Source organism: Solea solea, chromosome 21 (assembly GCF_958295425.1).
Source record: "Solea solea chromosome 21, fSolSol10.1, whole genome shotgun sequence".
Classification (NCBI taxonomy): Eukaryota; Metazoa; Chordata; class Actinopteri; order Pleuronectiformes; family Soleidae; genus Solea; species Solea solea.
The window spans coordinates 19,288,802-19,310,484 of record NC_081154.1 but is presented as its reverse complement, the minus strand read 5'-3'; the positions used below and the strand labels follow the sequence as shown (position 1 = coordinate 19,310,484).

The following is a 21,683-nucleotide window of genomic DNA, read 5'->3' as shown; positions in this document are numbered from 1 at the left end:
GGATGTGTTCCAGTAAAGTGAAATAGAAATAATGATCCTCTACTGTCGTTATAGCATTGTTAAAACAACAAATCTAATGGTGGACTAAGACCTCTGCACAGTACCGTATATATGTATATATATACATAAATACATATATATATATATATGTATATGTATATAAAAGACAGGAAGCAGAGCTGGAGGTAGCAGAGATGAAGATGTTGAGGTTCTCTTTGGGAGTGACAAAGATGAATAGGATCAGGAATGAGTCAATCAGAGGAACAGCACATGTTAGATGTTTTGGAGATAAGGTCAGAGAGGCCAGAATGAGATGGTTTGGTCATGTACAGAGGAGGGATAGTGAGTATATTGGTAGAAGGATGCTGGGGTTGCCACTGCCAGGCAGGAGGTCCAGAGAAGACCGAAGAGAAGGTTTATGGATGTAGTGAAAGAGGACATGAAGTTAGTTGGTGTGAGAGAGGGGATACAGAGAACAGGGGGAGATGGAGGAGGTTGATTCGCTGTGGCGACCCCTGAAGGGAGCAGCCCAAAGGAAAAGAAGAAGTAGAAGATATAAATATATGTACATATAGGTATTTATATGTATATATATACACACATGTATATGTATGTATATATATGTATGGTATGTACAGGTTTAGTTTCAGACAAACTGTCACTCACTGATCATCTCATCGCTACGGAAACGCTGGTATGTCCTCGCTCACATAAACACTGATTCATATCTGCTGCCATGGTGAGAGGGTGAGAGTGAGGGTGGTACACCAGTAATCAGTTTCCTGCTCCTCCTCCTCCTCCTCAGAAACTGTGGAAACGTTTTTTTTTTTAAGGATTTCCTCCTTCACTCAGGAAACTGCTGCTGCTGCTGCTGCTGCTGCTGCTGCTGCTACAGACACAAAAGTTAACAAGTTAGCAATGAAGACACATTCTGGATAAAATATCACACTAAAGTCAGAAGTACGCAGGCTCTTAACAGGACACAAAAAAAACAAAACAGAAATGAACTTTTTGATGATCTCGCAGAACTTTTATCAGAGATCTGATAAAAGTTTGTCAAAGTAAAGTTTTGCATTTTTAGATCAGCGTACTTCACTTCCAGGAAACTTTTACGAGATCTCGCAAAACGTTTGTGGGATCTGACAAAAGTCTTTCAAAAGTTTCCCATAATAACACTGATCTAAAGAAAAAGATGCCAGATATATTCAAACCTTTGCCATATCTCAAAGGTTTTTCATTTTAAATCTGCGTAAGTCCAGGAATTGTGAGAAGAAAACTGATCGAAAATACAAAACTTTTGCATAATTTCACAAACATTTTGTGGCATCAGGCAAAAGCTTCGCAGAAGTTTCCCATAATTATACTGATCTAAAAAAAAAATGCTGTTTTTAATGTCGTTAAACTTGAAAGATCCAAGAAAAAAGGTTTCCTCCGTTTACTTCCAGGAAACTTTTGTGAGATCTGACTAAAGTTTCTCAAAAGTTTCCCATAATTACGGCAACCTAAAATAAATAAAGAATAAAACAAATGCCAGGTATATTCAAACTTTTGCCAGATCTCAAAACGTTTGTCATTTTAAATCCATGTATGTCCAGTAATTATGAGAAGAAAAGTGAGCTTTTTTAACAGAAATTGCAAAAAATAAAGTTTTTTTGTGTGATTTCTCTCACAACTCTTCGCTGCAGATAACATTTTTATTTAGTCTCATTTAATTTTTTATTTTATAAATACTTTTTATATGATTAAATCAGTTGACTTAAAATGTAGACTTTTTTTACTTGAGCTAAAAATGTGTGAATTGAACTTCTAAACCATAAAATAAAATGAAGCAAACCTAATTAAAATGTTCAGTTTGAGGTCATAATGTGAAGAATTTATAAAACTGTTCATATTAAATCTCTAAATTCATTTTCGATTATTAAAATCCTGAAACCATAAGTAAAAAATTTGGTAAAACGTAAAAATTGCAATAAATGTTTTTTATGATATTTCTGCTCAAGTTAAAGAAATGTATCATGATAATTTCATTTTAAATCTTCTCTAAATTTAATGATGTCACTAATAATGTAACGTACTGTATCTTTAAATAAAGTTTAATTCAAGTTTTGTTGATTTTGCTTTTAAGCAGCGAAAAATTTGAAATGAATAAATCAGTGACTTCACATAGTCGTCGTCGTCGTCACGGTGACGACATGACCGTTGGCAGGTTGAGCAGCAGGTCGCTGGTTTCACAAGTGTTTGAAAAATGACCAGAAACACAAACACGAGGAGGTGAAGAAGAAAAACCACAGCGTCGTCGTCATCGTCGTCAGCGAAACCAAAACCAGAGAAACGATTTCTTCTCACGGTGAAAAAACGACTGAAACAAACGCTGTGGTTTGCATTTTAATAAACAAGAAAAGAAGAGAACAGCGACACAAGGAAAGGACGTCCAGAAATAATCTACACTGAAAATCCAGATTATGAAAACGTTTGTTTTTTTACGCTTATGCCTTTGTTTTTAACTGGAACGCAAAGATTTAAAAAAACAACAACAAAAAATAAAAGCTCGCCGTTAGCAGGGGGTGTTAGCAGCCATTCTAGAGGCTATGCTAACAACAAGATGAATGCTCGTCGTGATGTTGAATGCTTAATATTTAGAAAGTACACACACACACACACACACACCTGGTCCTAAAGTTTCTAGAAACACCCCTGACAAATAAAACAGGAAGTGGAAAAACAGTAAATGCTAGAACAAAAAATCTAAATAAAACAGGAATTAGAAGAAAAACAGACCAGTGATCAATCAACTCAGCTGACTGCCTGACCTTTGACCTCCACACACACACATATGGGAAAAAATGAGGATGAAGATGAGGAATAAACATATTTTGACTGTGGGCAGAGATCAAGATGAAAACAAAACAGAGGAAGAAGAAGAACATGAATAACCACAGAGTGTGTGTGTGTGTGTGTGTGTGTGTGTGCCAGTTTCAGAAACACCCCATGATAAAAACAAGTGCAGAAGTCACACTAAGGTCATCGCTGCCGTCTCTTTTAAAAGTGCCAGCTTTGTCACATTTGTCCCTCAGAGACACGAGAGACACAAGGACGAGGACATGAGCAGCGGGAACAACAGCACAGGTGAGGCCACGCCCACCATTATATTTCATTAAATCTGGACACTATACTAATATTTCTGTTATTCAGGACAGCGCTGCTTCTTTCATTTTTTTGTTATTGTATTTTTAGTGAAGAAACTTTAAATGTTTCTCAAATTAAAGTTAATATTTAACATTTAAACTCTGGTACATTTAAAGAGTTTTATGGCGTGAAAGTGTAAAAACATTCAAATGCAGATTTGTAATGATTTTTGTTTTGTCGTCGATGACTAAAAGATCACACATTTTTAGGGTTTTATTATGTATATGTTTATATTTATGTGTAAAATTGTTGAAAAAAAAAACCCACCAAATTTTACTGAAAAAAGGTTGAGCTTTACATTTTATAAAATTCTGTGGCGAGCAGCAGCAGCAGCAGCAGCAGCAGCAGGAAGTGAAGTCGTCGACATGTCTCACACACATGCGCAAACGTTGCACATCAACTTTAAAAAGCTACTTTTTAAATGTTTTTTTATTTCACACTTACAAAATTAAAGAGCCACTATGTGAGCTGCTGATGTAGAACTTTAGCGACTTGTAAAAAAAAAAAAAAAAGCTAAAATAACAAATTTAAAATTTGGAATGACTGAAAATGTTATCATCTTTCATTTTTTTTGTTATTGTATTTTTAGTGAAGAAACTTTAAATGTTTCTCAAATTAAAGTTAAAATTTAACATTTAAACCCTGGTACATTTAAAGAGTTTTATGGCGTGAAAGTGTAAAAACATTCAAATGCAGATTTGTAATGATTTTTGTTTTGTCGTCGATGACTAAAAGATCACACATGTTTTAATTTGAAAACAAATCGCAACACAAAATTACATATATATGATTAATATATATCATGTTGAAGATATATCCTTTTCACTGTACTGTATAGTTTTTTACAGTATATAGAAACATGCAAATTATTTAAATTCAAATTTGCAAAATTACTTTTTGAAAAAAGTGATCATTTGTTGTAAAAATCACATTTGTAAATTATAAATTAAAGATTTATAAAAATCAAACTTGTCAAATTTAAAAATTACAAATGCATACATTACACAAAAGCGTACAGAATAATTCATCATTATCAATAACCGTGAAATTTATACACACATATATGTATATATATACAGTATATAGTTTCATTTTGACACATATTACACATTACACATGATATTTAAATAAAAGAGAGGAAGGAAACGAGTGAAATATGACAGGATGAATATGTGTAGATTTAATATCGAGTGAGAAACTGTGAGTGAAACTCTGTGAATGTGGGCAGTGTGAAATGAGTTTTTCTTATAACTATATTTATGTCAATACTATGTGTGACTGAAACATTATTTGATAAATTACATGTTTGTAATTTGTATAAAATATACAAACTCCAGCTGATATTTATTCATAAATATTAAAATAAAAACGTGGGTAAATTTCAGTTTGTGTCATAAACGTCTGACACATGGTCAGACGTTTCCCCTTTCAGCTTCATGACAAATATGTGGTTGATTTTAGTGTTTTACTTCATTATGTTCATGTTTTCAACCTCATCAAAATGTAAAATGTGGGCAAACTAAATCAATGCCTTAAAGTTTATTCAATTTAAAGAATAATTTAAAAAAGATTCAAAATCCTATTTTTCACTACTTTGACATTCTAACTTTTCAAACTACAACATTGTAACATTACATAAAAACATTGGTTACATTTGTAAATTATAAAATGGCACAATTATAAAAATCTAATTTGTCAAATTTCAAAACCATAAATTATACATTTATAAATTTTTAAATTACAGAATTACATGTGTCTAATTTGCCAAATTTCTAAAGTATATCATTACAAATTTATAAACATACAATCTGTCGAATTTTTAAGTCATGAAATTACAAATGTCAAAATTTCAAAATTACATAATTCTTTTAAATTATAAAATTTTTAAAAATGGACCCTCGTGTGGAGGATAAAGGGTTAAAAAAGTTTGTCCAATGTCCAAGTTATGAATTTCTGCTTTGTCAAATTATAGATTTTAAAATGACTAATGAAAAATGACTAATGAAAACATTTCTAAATTTCAAGTTCATACTTTTTGAAATGAAACCCGTCGGCCTAACAAAGTTTTGAAAGTGTCAAAAATGCCTTCTTTTTTTCCCCAGTTTCTGAGAATCAGATTTGGTTTGTAAGGGAAATCAGTTTTAACATAAAAACAAACAAACAAACAAACACATACATTGTGTTTCTCCGGTCGTTACACTTACCTTCAGGAGAATCTCCCCTGCAGTCAAATTCATTAAAAAGTCAGATTCAATCACGAACATAGTCGCTGTGAGTGAGTGAGGGAGGCAGGCAGCCTGATTTGAACACAGTGATCAATGATTGTGGGAACTTTCTTTAAAAGCTGTTGGCACGCGCCTCTGACTGATCTGTCATCCTCGGAGCTGCCCACGGTTTCCTCTGTGCCAACGACCGCGTGCCGTTGTCACGCAAACTGCTGCACGGTGACTCAAATGTGATGGCCGCTGATTCAGACTGAGCCACGCCGCCACACGCCTGAGCCTCTGTTTCCTCTTATTGTGACTCTTGTCACAGGTTTCTGACTGCAGGTGGTCTCATGGCATTCTGTGGAATTAATTGTGATATTGGCACAAAAATGATGTCAAAACATTGTCAGTTCTGTGACTTTGTTCGTCGCCATTGTTCCAAGAACCAGACATTTGACAAAAAAGATTTTAATCACTTAACAAAAGACTCATAAAATCTATGTCCGATTAAGTCTTAACGATGTCTTAAGAACATGTTCACGACTTTATCTCACTGTTACACAGACTTTTGCAACAGGAAACTAAAGTTTGTGAACCACTCACTCTCCCACACCAAACCCCACAGAGAAAATCAGTGATTTTAACATCACAGCACACAGGAGTTGTTGTGTCACCTCTGGTGCTAGTGGCTAATGTTAGCATGCATTCCTAATAACTTGTACTATAATTATAATACTATAATATAATATAATTATAATACTATAATATAAGCATTATTTTTTGATGCCATATTAGCACGTCATCATATAAATAATCTAATTTGCATCCACCTCACTTGCAGAGAGGCTTAGGCACACTTTGGCTTTTAAATTCGGCTTCTGTTCAGATTTCCTTCAGTGACACAAAGTGACCACACGAGGCAGCAGTAGACCAGCAGCTCCTGTGTCCCCGCGAGCTAAAATCACTGATTTTCTCTATGGGGTTTGGTGTAGGAGAGTGAGTGGTTCACAAACTTCAGTTTCCTGTTGGAAAAGTCTGTGTCACAGTGAGATAAAGACGTGAACATGTGACGTAGACATCATAGACTTAAACTGATGGAGATCTTTAATTGAGATTTTATTTACACTTCAACAAACCAAAAACTGTCCGTTAAATTTTCCGTTAAAGGACGATTAAACTTTACAGTCGTCGGATTGTCGCTAACCATCCATTTTTTCTTCCAACAGTGATGGGCAACTATTTGGAACTTCTCAACTTCTCCGGTTACGACGGGTACGACGGATACGACGGTTACAACGCGTCGTCTGACTGGTGCGAGGCCGGCGAGCACGAGCTCACCATCAAGATGTTCCAGACTTGCCTCTTCTGCCTTGTCTTTGTGTTGGGCGTGGTCGGGAACTCCCTGGTCATCGCCACCTTTGCGCACTACCGCCGCCTGCGGCTCCGCTCCGTGACGGACGTCTTCCTGTTCCACCTGGCACTGGCCGACCTCCTCCTGCTGCTCACGCTCCCCCTGCAGGCCGCGGACACTCACTTCGGCTGGATCTTCTCCGTCCCGCTCTGCAAGGTCACACGCGCCTGCTACGCCATCAACACGTACAGCGGGCTGCTGCTGCTCGCCTGCATCAGTGTCGACCGCTACATGGTGGTGGCGCGGGCGCAGGTCATGCTCAGGCTGCGGAGTCAGATTCTCAGGGCCGGGAAGATGGCCGCCATTGGCGTGTGGGTCATCGCGGTTCTCCTCAGCCTCCCCGAGATCCTCTTCTCCGGCGTGTCCGAGCCCACGGACGGCGAAACGGGGCAGTATTACTGCGGCATGCTCAAGAGCGGGGCGGTGAAAATGGCCACCAACGCCGCCATCATCGCCGTGGTCTGCGTGTCCTTCCTCGTCATGGTCACCAGCTACTCGTTGATCGGCAAAGTGCTGTGCGAGGGACACGCCCACCGGCGAGGGAAGAGCTGGAGCCGCCAGCGCACGCTGAAGCTGATGGTGGCGCTGGTGCTGGTGTTCGTGGCGTTCCAGCTGCCGTACACCGCGGTGCTGTCCCGCAAGATAGCGGGCCAGTTCTGCGGCCTCCTGCTGGAGTATGTCACCTGCACGCTGGCATACGCGCGCTGCTGCCTCAACCCCGTGCTCTACGCGCTGGTGGGCGTGCGCTTCCGCAGCGACGTGCTGCGGCTGGCGCGGGACTCGGGCTGCTGCGTGCGCAGGCTCCAGCTGTCGAGTGCAGGCTCCACCTCTGCGTCACCCTCGTCGCCCGCTCTCACCGCGCTGGCGTGTTCACCGACAAAGCTGGAACACAGCTGCTACAGCAACGAGGCCGCGGTGCCGGCCATGTTCCAGTTTCCAGGAACCAAATAACACTTTGGTTCATGACCCGGTCAGAACAAGGACTTTTCTGAATGGAGGCGTGACCCTGATGTGGAGGATAAAGCGGTAGAAGATGGTGGTCGATGTGCAGTTAACACACAGGAACGATTACCTGAAGACATGGAACAGCTGGTGTAGACTTTGTTTCCCCAGTTTCCAGTTTTCATTCACAGATGAATAAATGATGCTGTGGTTCCTTCGTTTTTTGTCATCTTATCCTCGTTATTTCGACTCCAAATCAGTGACACATACAGTGAAACTTGTTTTATTTTGTTTATAATAAAAAATCTTGACGAGTCACTGTCGCCACTTCAGCGTCAGACAGAGACCTCATGTTGTTGTTGTCTCTCCAGACCTTTGGGTTGTTTTTTTTTTCTTAAAACTTAAAATAATTGTCATGCATGTATATAATTAAATAATTAACATTGTCATCATTAAAAACTGATTCTCTCCCAAGACGTTATATGATAATTTAGTATAATAATAATAATTGTATAATCATTTTTCTTGCTTTGAACATTGTTCTTGTGTTTCTGTAAATAACATTTGTTTAATTTGTCATTTTGTTTTATTCGTATTATGTGTTTGTTTTATCAGGGAAAAGATGAAGAAAAGGGCAGAAACATGAACATTTCAGATTTTAACTGTCCTAAAAACTCCAAGAACAAAGAGACAAATAACGAGCAATTAGGATAAAAACATGTACCAGTTTAGTTTGATGTGGGGGCCCCAGGTCGCCCTTTACCTGTGGGCCCTAAAGTTCCTTGAAATGCCCCTGCTGTAAGCCCTCCAGCGTCCCTCACGTTTAATCATCAATGTATTTAATAGTTATTTTCTAAGGATTTAAACACCAAATGCTTCTCATGGAAGAACAGTAGTTTTATTTTTATTATTGATTCCATGTTAAATCACAATATTCCACGTTTTGTGTCGTTTTATTTTCTCTTTCCTCTTTACATCTGTGTCATAGACTCAAAACCAAATGAAGGGAAAAATACCAATAATTATACTGTGTTTTCCAATTAACCGGTGTTTTCGCGTTTTGTTGATGTATTTAAATGTCTTTTTTATGAAAATAAAGTTGATATTTTAAAGGAAAAAAAGCAACGTGTGGAACCGTTTTTAAAAAAATTGGTTTCCTGTCGAGTTTTTTTTACGGGGCGACACCTCGGTACACTTCCGTGTCACAGTTCACGTTACACACGTGAGAGAAGAAGAAAACAGCGGCTACAGTTTCAGGTAAATAAACTAATTATTTTCATATTATTCACTTCTTTTTATAACGACGTGTTTTTAACGGTTGAACTGCAAAATGGCGGCGGGTTCGTGTAGCTGTGGCGTTTGTGTTGTTGTTGTTCAGGCTGAAGATAGTTTGTGTTGCTGCGGACAGACACGGTTATGAGGCGGGATTTCACAAACTGATGCCCGGTAATCGTGAGGACGAAGCCCCGTTGTTTCATTGCTGAAGCACCAGTGTTTCAATGCTAAAGTCCCGGTGTTCTCAGTGCTGAAGCCCCAGTGTTTGACTGCTGAAGTACCGGTGTTTCAATGCTAAAGTCCCGGTGTTCTCAGTGCCAGAGTCCCGGTGTTTCATTGCTGAAGTCCTGGTGTTTCAGTGCAGACAAAATTATATTAAAAATAAAAGAAGTCACTTAATAAACCTTTACTTTAAGGCCTAATTATTTGTGTTCTAGCAGAATTTGACCATATTTATAGTCAATGTGATTTTTTGTAACACACGTAAATATCCTTCATTTAAAGAAATAAAGCCGATATTATCTGAAATGAAAGGTAATAAGTGTATTTTAAGATCATGTAATACAGATCATAAACAGTAGTTGAGTGTATTTACAGTGTATTTCCACTTCGCCTGTGAGAAGCAGAACCTTTTCAGAGAAACAGCGTGTGTGCAGCTTTAAATAACCACGCATGTCTTATGTCCTCTGATGTCCTGTGTTCTTGCACTGCAGTCGACAGGATGGACGCGAAAGTGAAGAAACAGAAGAAGCATCAGCAAAAACACAGTGGACCTCAGGCGGAGAAGAAGAAGCTGAGGAAGCACGGCGCCTCGACGGAGGAGGATGGCCGCAAACGCAACCCCAAAGCGTTTGCGGTTCAGTCCGCGGTCCGCATGGCCAAGACCTTCCACAGGTCAGTGACATCTTTTTTCATCGTTCTCCTCTGACGCACAATGTAGGAAGTGATTTCAAACAAGTGTCCCCCGTGTACCGTCGTCTTCAGGGCTCAGGACATAAAGACGAAAAAACATCACATCCCTCACGTAGACCGGGCGCCTCTGGAGCCGCCGCCGATCGTGATCGTCGTCGTTGGGCCGCCGAAGGTGGGAAAGAGCACGCTGATCCGCTGCCTGATCAAAAACTTCACACGGCAGAAGCTCGGGGACATATGTGGACCTGTGACCATCGTCTCTGGTGAGTTTGTCCAACAAGATTGCCTTGAAACACAAACACAAACCTGCTGCAGAGAAAATCAGTTTGAATCTTTTCTGTCATAGTCATGTGATCACCAACCATTATTTGTTGATATTGAGCAGTAATTCCGTCACGTGAAAGATGAGTAAACTTCTTCTCCTCCTGGACTTTATTTCTAGCCTTGGAGAAATCTGACCCAGGTTGTGACGGGAGAATTTGACCAATCACAGGCCAGTTTAGACAAGGAGGACGCCTCCTATCGGCTGTCCTGTGAAGCAGCTGCTTATTCCAATCGCTTCAGTAGTTTTCTGACATTGGTAACAACGACCTACGCTCTAAATAAGTGTCTAAAAGATGGTTAAAGTGGACATATTATACCCTATTTCCCCCATTAAAATAGTTCCCTGGTGTCCTAATGAACATGTCAGTGACATGCTTTGGTCAAAATACCATAAGGATGAAGCACCATAGCAGTTCAATAACCCTGCTAAACCCGCCCCTTTCAGAACGCTCGGTTTTCGTGCATGGTCCCTTTATATGCAAATGAGACACAGGCAAACACACGCCCACTTCTTCCAGGGCGTTTCTGATTTGTCCTCTTTACAGCGCTTTACAGCTCTATTCCTCTCCCCCTCCCTCCACTAGTTCTCTGACAATATCAACATGGCAGCGTGCGCAGAAAACAGCGAGAGTGCCGTCACAGGAAGAGACGTCCTACATAAGGATCGAGCCGAACACTGCCGAACTGTAAATCAGTTAAAAACACTTAGGCACAGCACCTCTGATCGCCACCGCTGATCGCCACATACAGCGGCAGTTTAGGCAGACCGCCCCTCTGGCGAGGTCTCCGGAGCACAGTCAGTGCTGTCCCTATGTCTTTTTAACTGATTTTCACAGAGTGCAGCACCGATGCACAGAGAGTGCAGCACCGCTGATCGCCAGCTGCTGTATGTGACTGTATCAGACTGAGTCTGTGCTCCGGTCATGGAGGACGTACTAAACAAATATGTTTAATTAGGACGTGTCAGAATGGTCAGTTATGAGCTCTATGTGACCTTTTCTTAAAAATGTGTGTGTTTGTACGTCGGTGAAATGCGGTCACTGACTAAATACGGCGACCGCTGGCCGCAGTCTGATGTGAAGTGGTGCGAACACACGAACACACATTTGCTGACTTTATCCGGCACATTAGCTTCATATATAAAATCCTCTGAGGCTGGAAGTTTGTGTAAAACACTGTGCTCCACTGTGCAGCCACCAACAGCACACTTGTCCCTCCGCGCTGACATAATACCGCTCTTCCTCCCTCGCCTGCACTCTCGCAGGGACAAGGTGGAGCTAAGGTGGACACTTACGTGTGGGCGGTAACATTCGCGGTGAAATGCGCATGCTGCCGTCATAAGCGGAGGGAATTCAACATCAAGTGTTTTATCGCCTATACTTACACTAAGGGGGACCACGAAAACATGACTGAGTATTCTTTTTCCACACTTTGGCGACTGGTAGGGCCTCCAGAGTCCCAAATATAAGTATTGAAATGGTTAAAAAGTTGATTTTGCATAATATGTCCCCTTTAAGTTAAAAATTTAGGGGGCCTAAACTTGTTCCTTGGGGATCGCCACCATTTACCTTCTAGCTTTTAGATGAATATTCATCCGTTTAAAGAGAGTTGGGCAACAAGGACTCGACAATCCTCGTGATAAATGATATGTTTCTTTTATTGAGTAAACACACTTTGTCATTTCTTCAGGAAAGAAGCGTCGCCTGACGTTCATGGAGTGCAGCAACGACATCAACACCATGATCGACCTCGCCAAAGTTGCCGACCTGGTACGTTCTTACAGTCGTGGCACGCATGTGAGCCGTCGTAACCTGAACCCGGTGTGAGTTCTTCTTCTTCTGATCTTTCTGCCACCAGGTCTTGATGTTGATTGACGCCAGCTTTGGCTTCGAGATGGAGACGTTTGAGTTCCTGAACATCTGCCAGGTGCACGGCTTCCCGCGCATCATGGGCGTTCTCACGCACCTGGACTCGTTCAAGAACAACAAGACCCTAAGGAAGACGAAGAAAAACCTCAAACATCGATTCTGGACCGAAGTTTATCAGGTAAACCTGGGAAATTTGATGCTCGCAGTTGACAGCTGAGACTGTCTCCTCCAGAGCGTGTTGCCATGACAACGGCATTTGTTGTGTTTGACTGTGTCAGGGAGCAAAGCTGTTCTACCTCTCTGGGATGGTTTACGGCGAATACCAGACGCAGGAGGTGAAGAACCTCGGTCGCTTCATCTCCGTCATGAAGTTCCGTCCTCTGGTGTGGCAGACGTCTCACCCTTACGTGCTGGTCGACCGGTGAGTGTCACGTGACGCGCGCCGCACCCCTGGAGTCACATGATGGCAGTTGTTTTCCATTTTCCGGCTGTGTTGACTTTTATCTCTGCGTCGACACAGCATGGAGGACCTGACGGACCCCGAGAAGGTGAGGACTGACTCCAAGTGTGACCGCACCGTGTCTCTCTACGGCTACCTGAGAGGGACATTTCTGAAAAACAAAGGCCAGGTCCACATACCAGGTACGTGAACGAGAAATCATTCATGAGTTCATATTTAGTGCAAGTAAAAGGATTATTAAGGGTTTTTTATGAATTGTGGTTATTTGAGACTCAGTCAGAGCCGACTGCACTGTGCCACAGCCGCCACTAGGGACTTAACATAAGGTCCACCCACATTATGTCCGCGTCTTTATCTCACTGTGAGACAGACTTTTCCAACAGGAAACTGAAGTTTTGTAAACCACTCACTCTCCCACACCAATCCCCATAGAGAAAATCAGTGATTTTAACATCACACACACAGGAGTTGATCCTCTACTGCCTCCATCACTAAGTTCAAATCTCTTACTTTAGTCAATTCGGCATTTGAAATATTTCATTAAGACTTAACTCAGTGACACGAAGTGACCACACGAGGCAGCAGTAGACCAGCAGCTCCTGTGTCCCCGCAGCTTAAATCACTGATTTTCATTATGGGGGTTTGGTGTGGGAGAGTGAGTGGTTTACAAAACCTGAGTTTCCTGTTGGAAAAGTCTGTCTCACAGTGAGATAAAGACGTGGACATGTTCTGTAGCTTCGCCACATTAAGTGTTTAAAATCAGGCAAACGGGGCACAGTTGCCTCATGAACCACAAACACTTTAAATCCTGCAGATTCATGTGTTTCCACCATGTGACTGTTCCCTCTCTGCAGGCGTTGGTGACTTCCAGGTGGCGGACGTTAACTTCCTGCCCGACCCGTGTGCTCTGCCGGACGCTCAGAAGAAGAGGGCGCTAAACGAGAAGGAGCGTCTGCTCTACGCGCCCATGGCAGGCGTGGGCGGAGTCGTGTACGACAAAGACGCCGTGTATATCGACCTTCCTGCCAGCCATGTCAAGCAGCAGCAGGTGTGTGTGATTTCATGTCACGTGATCCGTTTAAATCTGATTACTGGCGTATCGTCGAGCGCAGTGGGAAGTGAAGTCGTCTCGATCTGTTTCAGGAGGAAGTGCGTCCGACCACGGAACTCGTCAAGTCCCTCATCGACACACACGCCACACTGGACGTAAAGATGGCGGCGAGTAAAGTGTCGCTGTTCAGTGACTCGGCCTCACTGGACCCGGCACTCATCGACGAGCAGAGAGGGTAGGCTAACGCGATGAAACGGTTATTTAAATGTGTCTCACGGAGCTCTGTTAGCTGACGCCACGTGACCACATCAATGCCAGTTTGTTAGCATATCAACCAGACATCATGTCTCTTCAGTGGCTGTTTTGATACAAAGTGAAGACGGTGAATAGGAGTTGAGTCAGACAGTTAAGGGGAAACTTAAGGGAAAATTAACTTATTATGATCTTTGTGTTTTTCCGCTTGCGTGTCGGTAAAGTCTTTATTTGTATTTTGACAATTCTAAAACCTTTTACTCCATTTGACAAGGTGAGAGACAGAGATTGTTTGAAGTTGTTTCCCTTGAGTTTCCCCTTAACTGCTGATAAGGATTTACAGACTCCAAAGCTAATTCACTTAAATACTTTTATATTTATTTTTTATTTTACATACTATCTTCCATCTTAGAATTTACGGAGTTGGAATTTTTGAGTTCTGATACAAATGGAACACACTGTAAGAGTTTTTGGAAGTGGATTTGAGTAAACTGGATCAGAAAGTGGAAATTTTGGTCTGGATTAATGTTGCCATACTGTTAAAAACCAGCGGGGGGCAGTATAAGAGTCCGATATATTCAGCCTGTCGGGTTCTGTGATATATTTCTTGTTCTGTGGATTTTAAGGGACTTTTCCCGCCAACATGGCGCAGTAAAATAACCGAGTCATGTGACGTCCGGAGCTCTATCTGTGAATATTTGTGTTATTTTGTCGTTCTGTGTTTTTGTGCGTTAGCGAGGACGAACGTCTTCACGAGAAACGCGTGTGGGATCCGAATACCCAGAGAGAGAGGAGGGCGGTGGTTTTCTCTGAGAAGGAAGACGAAGATGACGAAGATGACGACGATGATGATGATGATGATGATGATAACGGCTCCAGTAATGAGGAGGAGGACGAAGACAATGGCGATGGTGATCACCTCTCCGCGTTTCTTAAAGAGGCGAGAGCCAAGTCTGGCGGCGATCATGTGTCACCGCCAGAGAAGAGACAGAGAGTGGAGGAGGGAGGAGCGAGGGAGGAGGGAGTCGCCGAGGTGCCGGCGTTTGCCGACAGCGAGGACGACCTGGAGATGAGTGAGGAAGAAGAGGAGGAGGAGAAGAGAGCGGGAGACTCTGGACATTGTTCTGAGGAGGACAGCGATGAGGAGGAGGAAGGCGATGAAGCTGCGGTGAAGGAAGAAATGGACAGTGAGGAAGAAGAAGAAGAAGAGGAGGAGGAGGAGGAAGATGAGGGTAAACACAGTGTTTGTTTACTTTTTAATTCACTTTTTAATTCACTAGATTTAAAATCATCAACTGGATTTCTTTCTGAATCTATTTGGGTTTTTTTTGGTTCAGAAAATTTTTCCCAAACCTGGAAAAGATTCACTTTTAATTCTTTATTTGTTTTACGGAGCAAAAGAAACCAGAAAACTGATCAAAGTGATGATTGATACTCGCGACATCACAATTTCAAACATTCACCTGAACTCACTGACAAATAAAAACACAATGAGCAACAATTCTACTGATCTTTGACCAGATTGTACAAAAAAATGTTAGTAAAATATAAATGTAGGGGAAAAAAGATTTGAAAAAATTGACCGTAAATGTTCCTGAATTCCAGATTGTTTGTTGAATTTTTTTCTTTTTATTTATTTATCTTTAGAATTTGATAAAAAATCTACATACAAAATAAAAAACATGAGAAATCAACGGAGTAAACCCGAAAATCCTCAGACTTGTGTTTTGGTCTTTTCATTTTTCTTAGTGGTCACTTAATGTGAGACTTCATTCATTCACTTATTTAATTTCAATTCTTTTCAAATGAACTGAGATTAAAACAACTGGACAACAACGGTAACGTCAGAGTAAACTGTTGTGTCCTCAGGAGCTCTGCGGTGGAAGCAGGATCTGCAGCAGAAAGCGTCTGCTGCGTTTCTACGGCAACAAGAATCCGCCCCCAACCTCCGTAAACTGGTTTATGGTTCTGGTGAGTTATTATCTGTTATATTAAAAGAGTTTCAGCTGTCGTTGTGTTGTTGTTCCTAATAATTTGAGCGTGTGCGTTCAGCAGCGGGGGCGGGAGACTCAGAGGAGGAGGAAGGGGAGGAGCTTGGCGGCCTGTTTCGCGTCAGTCGACCTCAGAAGAGCAAACGTTTTATGGCGAACTCGGTGGACTCCTCGCGCTTTGCTGCTGACTCCGCCCACAACTGGGACCTGGAAGAGGTGACTTCATATTTTTCACCCAAAAATAAAAACACCAAAAAAGCAAAAAAGACACTGAAATAAAAGCTGATTTTATTTTGTTGTGAATGAACAGACGATGAACTCCATCAGAGACTGTTTCGTCACAGGGAAGTGGGAGGAGGGACAGGACGCAGCCACACTGCTGAAGGAGGACGGTGAGACAGGAGGACAAACTTCATCTGAGACTTTTTTTTTTAGAAAGCTAATTTAACGTTAACTATCTTTTTTTTAATAATCTTCTTTTTTAGAGGAGATGTACGGAGACTTTGAAGATCTGGAAACAGGAGAAGTCCACAAGGGTCAAACAGGACAGAAGGATCGCGCCGAGGTTCGTCCTGTTTCCCTTTAACATTGATTTTCACTGTCATCAGACTATTTAAGAATCACTGACATTATTATAACATATGAGTCAAAAAGCAGTGATGTATGGCTTGGAGACGAGACAGAAGATCTGCTGTGGGAGAGACTGACTGACAAAATAATAAACTATTCTGTACACCCACCAAGAGACTGCCTGCCAAATAATGTGCCTGCCATAGTGAGCTATTCTATACATCCACCACAAGACTGCCTCCCAAATAATGTGCCTGCCAAATAGTGAGCTATTCGATACACCCACCAAGAGACTACCTCCCAAATAATGTGCCTGCCTAATAGTGAGCTATTCTATACACCCACCAAGAGACTACCTCTCAAATAATGTGCCTGCCAAATAGTGACCTATTGTATACACCCACCAAGAGACTACCTCCCAAATAATGTGCCTGCCAAATAGTGAGCTATTCTATACACCCACCAAGGGACACAACTTTGGGTATCACAACTGTTTTGATCTTTGTTGGGATTATTACTTCACCACACAGGAATTCTTTATTGAATTTTTAGGAACCTTAAATTCTCTTAAGAGAGCGTATTCTTGATGTAAATTGTTTGCTTTTATACGCTGATGCTGCTGCTGTGATATTTTCAGTGACAGATGTGAGGATTCTTGGAACATTGTGTCTTGTGTACCTTGACCCCTGCAGGACAGTGAGGAGGAGGAGTGTGAGGGTGATGATGAAGGTGAGGAGACTCTGGTGAAGGTGGACGACGACGTCACTCAGAAGAACAAGCGTCTGGATAAGAAGCGTCGCCTGAAGGAGCGATTCGACGCCGAATACGATGACAAGGACCCGACTTACTTTGACGACCTGAAGGAGGAGATGCAGAAACAGGCCGAGGTTTGTAAATGTTTGTTGTTTATTTACTGTCACAGTCGCATGTTTTTTTTTAAAATTCTACCACATGTTTGTGTTTCAGCTGAACAGGGCGGAGTTTGAGGACGTGGATGACGAGACCAGAGTGCAGTACGAAGGCTTCCGTCCAGGCATGTACGTCAGATTAGAAATCTCCTCGCTCCCCTGCGAGTTCGTCACCAACTTCGACCCTCACTATCCCATCATCCTTGGCGGTCTGAGCTCCAGTGAAGGCAATGTAGGCTACCTGCAGGTATGAGCCGAGGCTTTCACGTCTGTCCCGTCCCCGCCGAGACTTTACGTCCACTTTAACTCAGTGCCGTGTTCACAGCTGCGACTGAAGAAACACCGCTGGTACAATCGCATCCTGAAGACGCGCGACCCGCTCATCCTGTCCCTGGGCTGGAGACGCTTCCAGACCATGCCGCTGTACCACATCGAGGACCACAACGGACGCCACCGTCTGCTGAAGTACACGCCGCAGCACATGCACTGCGGCGCCTCCATCTGGGGTGAGATGACGTAATAATGCATGTGTCAGGAATAATCCTGATCACTGATCTTTGACTGTGTTGCTGATGATGATTTGTGTGTCGTTGAAGGTCCGATCACACCGCAGGGCACCGGGTTCCTCGCTCTGCAGACGGTCGCAGGAGTTAAAGTGAGTTTCTTTGTTTGGTTTACGATTAAAGAGAAAATTAGGCTTTTATTTTGAAAACTACATGGATGTTTTTTTATTGTGGATGTAGTGAATAATAGGCTTTTATTTTGAAAAGTGCATGGTTGTGTCTTACCGTGGATAAACAGAACTGGAGACTTTTATTTTGGAAACTACAATGTTGCGTTTTAGTGTTGATGTAGTGCTGGATTGTAGTTTGGACAAACACAAACTTCTGTTCATCCACAATAAAATGCAACATCTTTGTTTTCAAAATAAAACTCCCAGATACTTTTATTTTTGACAACAGCTGGTATTTTGAAATTTGCTGAGTTGTGTTGTAGTGTGGATGACCAGAAACTGGGAGTTTTATTTTGAAAACTCCGAGGTTGTCTTTAGTGTAGAGCTGAAACGATTAGTCGATGAATCGATTATTAATCGATTACTAAATTAATCGACAACTATTTTAATAATCGAATAATCGGTTTGAAGCTTTTTTTCATGATTAAAACAAGATTTCCGATTGTTTAAGCTTCTTAAATATGAATATTTTCTTAATTTCTTTGCTCTGGAAAACAAAGAAATCATTAAAAGTCAATCATTTTGGTTTGTGGACAAAACAAGACATTTGAGAACATCATCATGTCCAGGTTTGATTAACACTGTTCAACATTTTTTAATGTTTTCGGATATTCTGAACACCAAACGATTAATCGATTAATCGAGAAAATAATCGACAGATTAATCGATTAATCGAGAAAATAATCGACAGATTAATCGATTATGAAAATAATCGTTAGTTGCAGCTCTACTTTAGTGTGGAAAAAAGCATTAAAAAGCATTTTAATTTGGAAACTGTTAGGTTCTGTTTCAGTGTGGACAAAAGGAGGATTTATTTAGAAATCTCTGACTTTTCCCCCTTCCTGTCTCTTGCTCAGAGTATTTCCTTTTATAAAGCATGTGCAGAGCAGATAATCTACTTCCTGTTTACATCACATGGCTGGCACGCAATGTGTGGAAAGTCATGTGATGTACTTTTGTTGTGGACACAGCCTGAGAATAATATGATACAAATATCTAACGTATAATTTTCTGAAATCGTAATAATCCTTATGTTGTTGATGATGACATCTCGACTGATGACGTATATATATCTGTTTCTTGTCTTCAGGCTAATTTCCGTATCGCAGCGACCGGCGTGATCCTGGATCTGGATAAATCTGTGACTGTGGTGAAGAAGCTGAAACTCATCGGTTATCCGTACAAGATCTTTAAGAACACGAGTTTCGTTAAGGTAAAGAATCTGCGTTTGATCTGCTCCTCACTTCCTGTCGACCTTTAGTTTGTTTTAAGAAACGGTTAAGTACAGGCTGACATGTCAAAGTAAAAGCATTTCATGAAAAATATCAAACATGTTTTTTTTTATTATTTCTGTTTCCAGGGGATGTTCAACACGGTGCTGGAAGTCGCTAAATTTGAAGGTGCCTCTTTACGCACGGTGTCCGGGGTCAGAGGTCAGATCAAGAAGGCTTTGTCGACACCAACGGGAGCTTTCAGAGCCACGTTTGAAGACAGACTGCTCATGAGCGGTGAGACTTTTATTTTGAAAACTCTAAGATTACACTCTAGTGTGTACAAACAGAAACTGCAGCTTGTATTTTCAAATCTCTGAGGTTGTATTTTAGTCTAGACTTTTATTTTGAAAACTTGAAGATTGTTCTCTAGTATGGACGAACAGAAACTGTGGCTTTTATTTTGAAATCTCTGAGGTTGTATATGAGTGTAGATTGTAGAGCAGTCAGACAATGAGACTTTTATTTTGAAAATATTGTAGTGTGGACAAACAGAGTGTGCAGTTGTGTTTTAAAGTGTATGAAAGTTCATGTGGACTCAAGGATGACCTGTTTTGATTTTGGAGGTCAAAGGTCAAGGTCACAGTGGTTTGTTTGTGTGATTGTGTGTGTGTCCAGACATTGTGTTCCTGCGCTCCTGGTTTCCCGTGGCCATCCCTCAGCTCTACAACCCGGTGACCTCTCTGCTGCTCCCTGCTGGACAGAAGGACACATGGTCGGGCATGAGGACGCTGGGGCAGCTCAAACACGAGCTGGGAATCCGCAACAAACCCAACACCGACTCCTTGTACAAGGTCTGGTTCAGTCTGGATCTGACGAGCAGTTCCTGTGTAAGTCCTTCACTGTGAACACGACGTGTGTAAATGTTTTTTTTATTTTCAGCCCGTCGTCAGAGCTCAAAGACACTTCAACCGTCTCCACATCCCCAAAGAGCTGCAGAAGGCCCTGCCCTTCAAGAGCAAACTCAAACAACAGCAGCCGAAGGGGAAGACGCCCAGAGACCTGCAGCGTCCTTCTGTGATCAGAGAACCTCACGAGAGGAAGGTACGTGAACCTGTGACGCCATGAACAGAGACTTAAGCTTTTATTTTGAAAACTGTGAAGTCGTACTTTAGTTTAGATGTGTTGAGTGTGTGTTTAAGTGTGGACGAACAAAAACTGAGATTTAATTTGAAAACTGCAGGGGCTATATTTTAGCATGGACCTACAGGAACTGAGTCTTTTATTTTGAAAACGGCAGGGCTTTCGTTTAGCATGGATGAACAGAAAATTAAACTTTTATTTTGAAAATTGTGAGGTCATATTTTGGTGTGGATGTGTTGAAAATTCTGAGTGTGTGTTTAAGTGTGGACAAACAGTTACTGGGTTTATTTTGAAAGCTGTAGGGTTGTATTTTAGTATGGATAAACAGAAACTGAAGCTTTTATTCTGAAAACTGAGGATGAATTTTAGTGTGGACGAAGGGGAACTGGAAATAATTTTATTTTGAAAGCTGTAGATTTGTGTCTTAGTGTGGATGAACAGAAACTGAGACTTTTATTTTGAAAATCTCTGACATTTAAGTGTGAATGAATGGTTAGAAACTGAGTCTTTTAATTTGAAAACTGCAGGGATGTCTTTTTTTAGTGTGGATAAACAAACAGTTTTCTTTATTTTTGAAAAGAGTTGCATTGTTGTGCGGACAAACATAAACTGAGACTTTCAATTTGAAAACTGCAGGGTTGTATTTTAGTCTGGGCGAACATGAACTCACTCTTCTCCTCGAGCTTCAGCTCTGTTGCATTTCTCCTCCCTGTCCCGTAGGTGGCAGCGCTGCTCCACGCTCTGAGCACCGTCCACAACCACAAGAAGAGGAAAGCGCACAGTGCGCAGCACAGCAAACACAAGGACTTCCTGCTGCAGAAGCAGAAAGATGAGGAAGCCAAACTGCAGCGGCAGAAGGAAGCGCGTAAGAAGCTTTACCGCGCCATCGGCCAGAAAGACCAGAAGAAGCAGAGGTCCAGCCTGAAGGGGGCGCCACAGGACGACTGACACTCTGTGTCTGGACTGAATCATCTTTTTAAGAATATTTTTTTCTTTATGTATTGAAATGAAGATTTTCTGAAGAAAAATGAATCTGAAGTTTGAGTTTTATTTGAATAAAAACATTGTTATAATGGCAATGATTGGACCTCAGGGTTCAGCTCTATAAGCTGAGGATGTTTTGTAATTTAATTTTTATATCAATGTGAATTTTACAGTAAAGCTTTATTTTTATTGGGACAAAAAGGTTGCAAAAGTACATACAATAATTTTCCCCATTTTTTTAAACGAAAAAGATAC

At 41.4% G+C, this 21,683-nt stretch overlaps 2 protein-coding genes across 4 annotated transcripts; both read left to right on the top strand.

The window, feature by feature from the left end:
- Window positions 1–6,621: 6,621 nt before the first annotated feature.
- Window positions 6,622–7,789, top strand: ccr10 (chemokine (C-C motif) receptor 10). Its single transcript, XM_058621648.1, has one exon. It carries the CDS (start codon window positions 6,622–6,624, stop codon window positions 7,753–7,755), a length of 1,134 nt encoding a protein of 377 aa, XP_058477631.1. The 3' UTR covers window positions 7,756–7,789.
- A 1,120-nt stretch (window positions 7,790–8,909) lies between these two features.
- bms1 (BMS1 ribosome biogenesis factor) lies at window positions 8,910–21,523 on the top strand. Of its 3 annotated transcripts, none has more exons than XM_058620980.1 (23): window positions 8,910–9,003; window positions 9,735–9,915; window positions 10,006–10,196; window positions 11,947–12,026; window positions 12,115–12,303; window positions 12,404–12,546; window positions 12,646–12,767; window positions 13,440–13,633; window positions 13,729–13,871; window positions 14,624–15,120; window positions 15,761–15,859; window positions 15,941–16,095; window positions 16,190–16,271; window positions 16,365–16,444; window positions 17,142–17,336; window positions 17,416–17,604; window positions 17,683–17,863; window positions 17,954–18,012; window positions 19,181–19,303; window positions 19,451–19,598; window positions 19,980–20,155; window positions 20,244–20,405; window positions 21,165–21,523. In XM_058620980.1, exons 2-23 carry the CDS (start codon window positions 9,743–9,745, stop codon window positions 21,390–21,392), a joined length of 3,609 nt encoding a protein of 1,202 aa, XP_058476963.1. In that variant the 5' UTR covers window positions 8,910–9,003; window positions 9,735–9,742; the 3' UTR covers window positions 21,393–21,523. The 3 variants fall into 3 exon arrangements, with proteins under 3 accessions (XP_058476963.1, XP_058476962.1, XP_058476961.1); XM_058620979.1 differs by having other exon boundaries at window positions 15,758–15,859; window positions 15,944–16,095; XM_058620978.1 differs by having other exon boundaries at window positions 15,758–15,859.
- The last annotated feature ends 160 nt before the right edge of the window (window positions 21,524–21,683 follow it).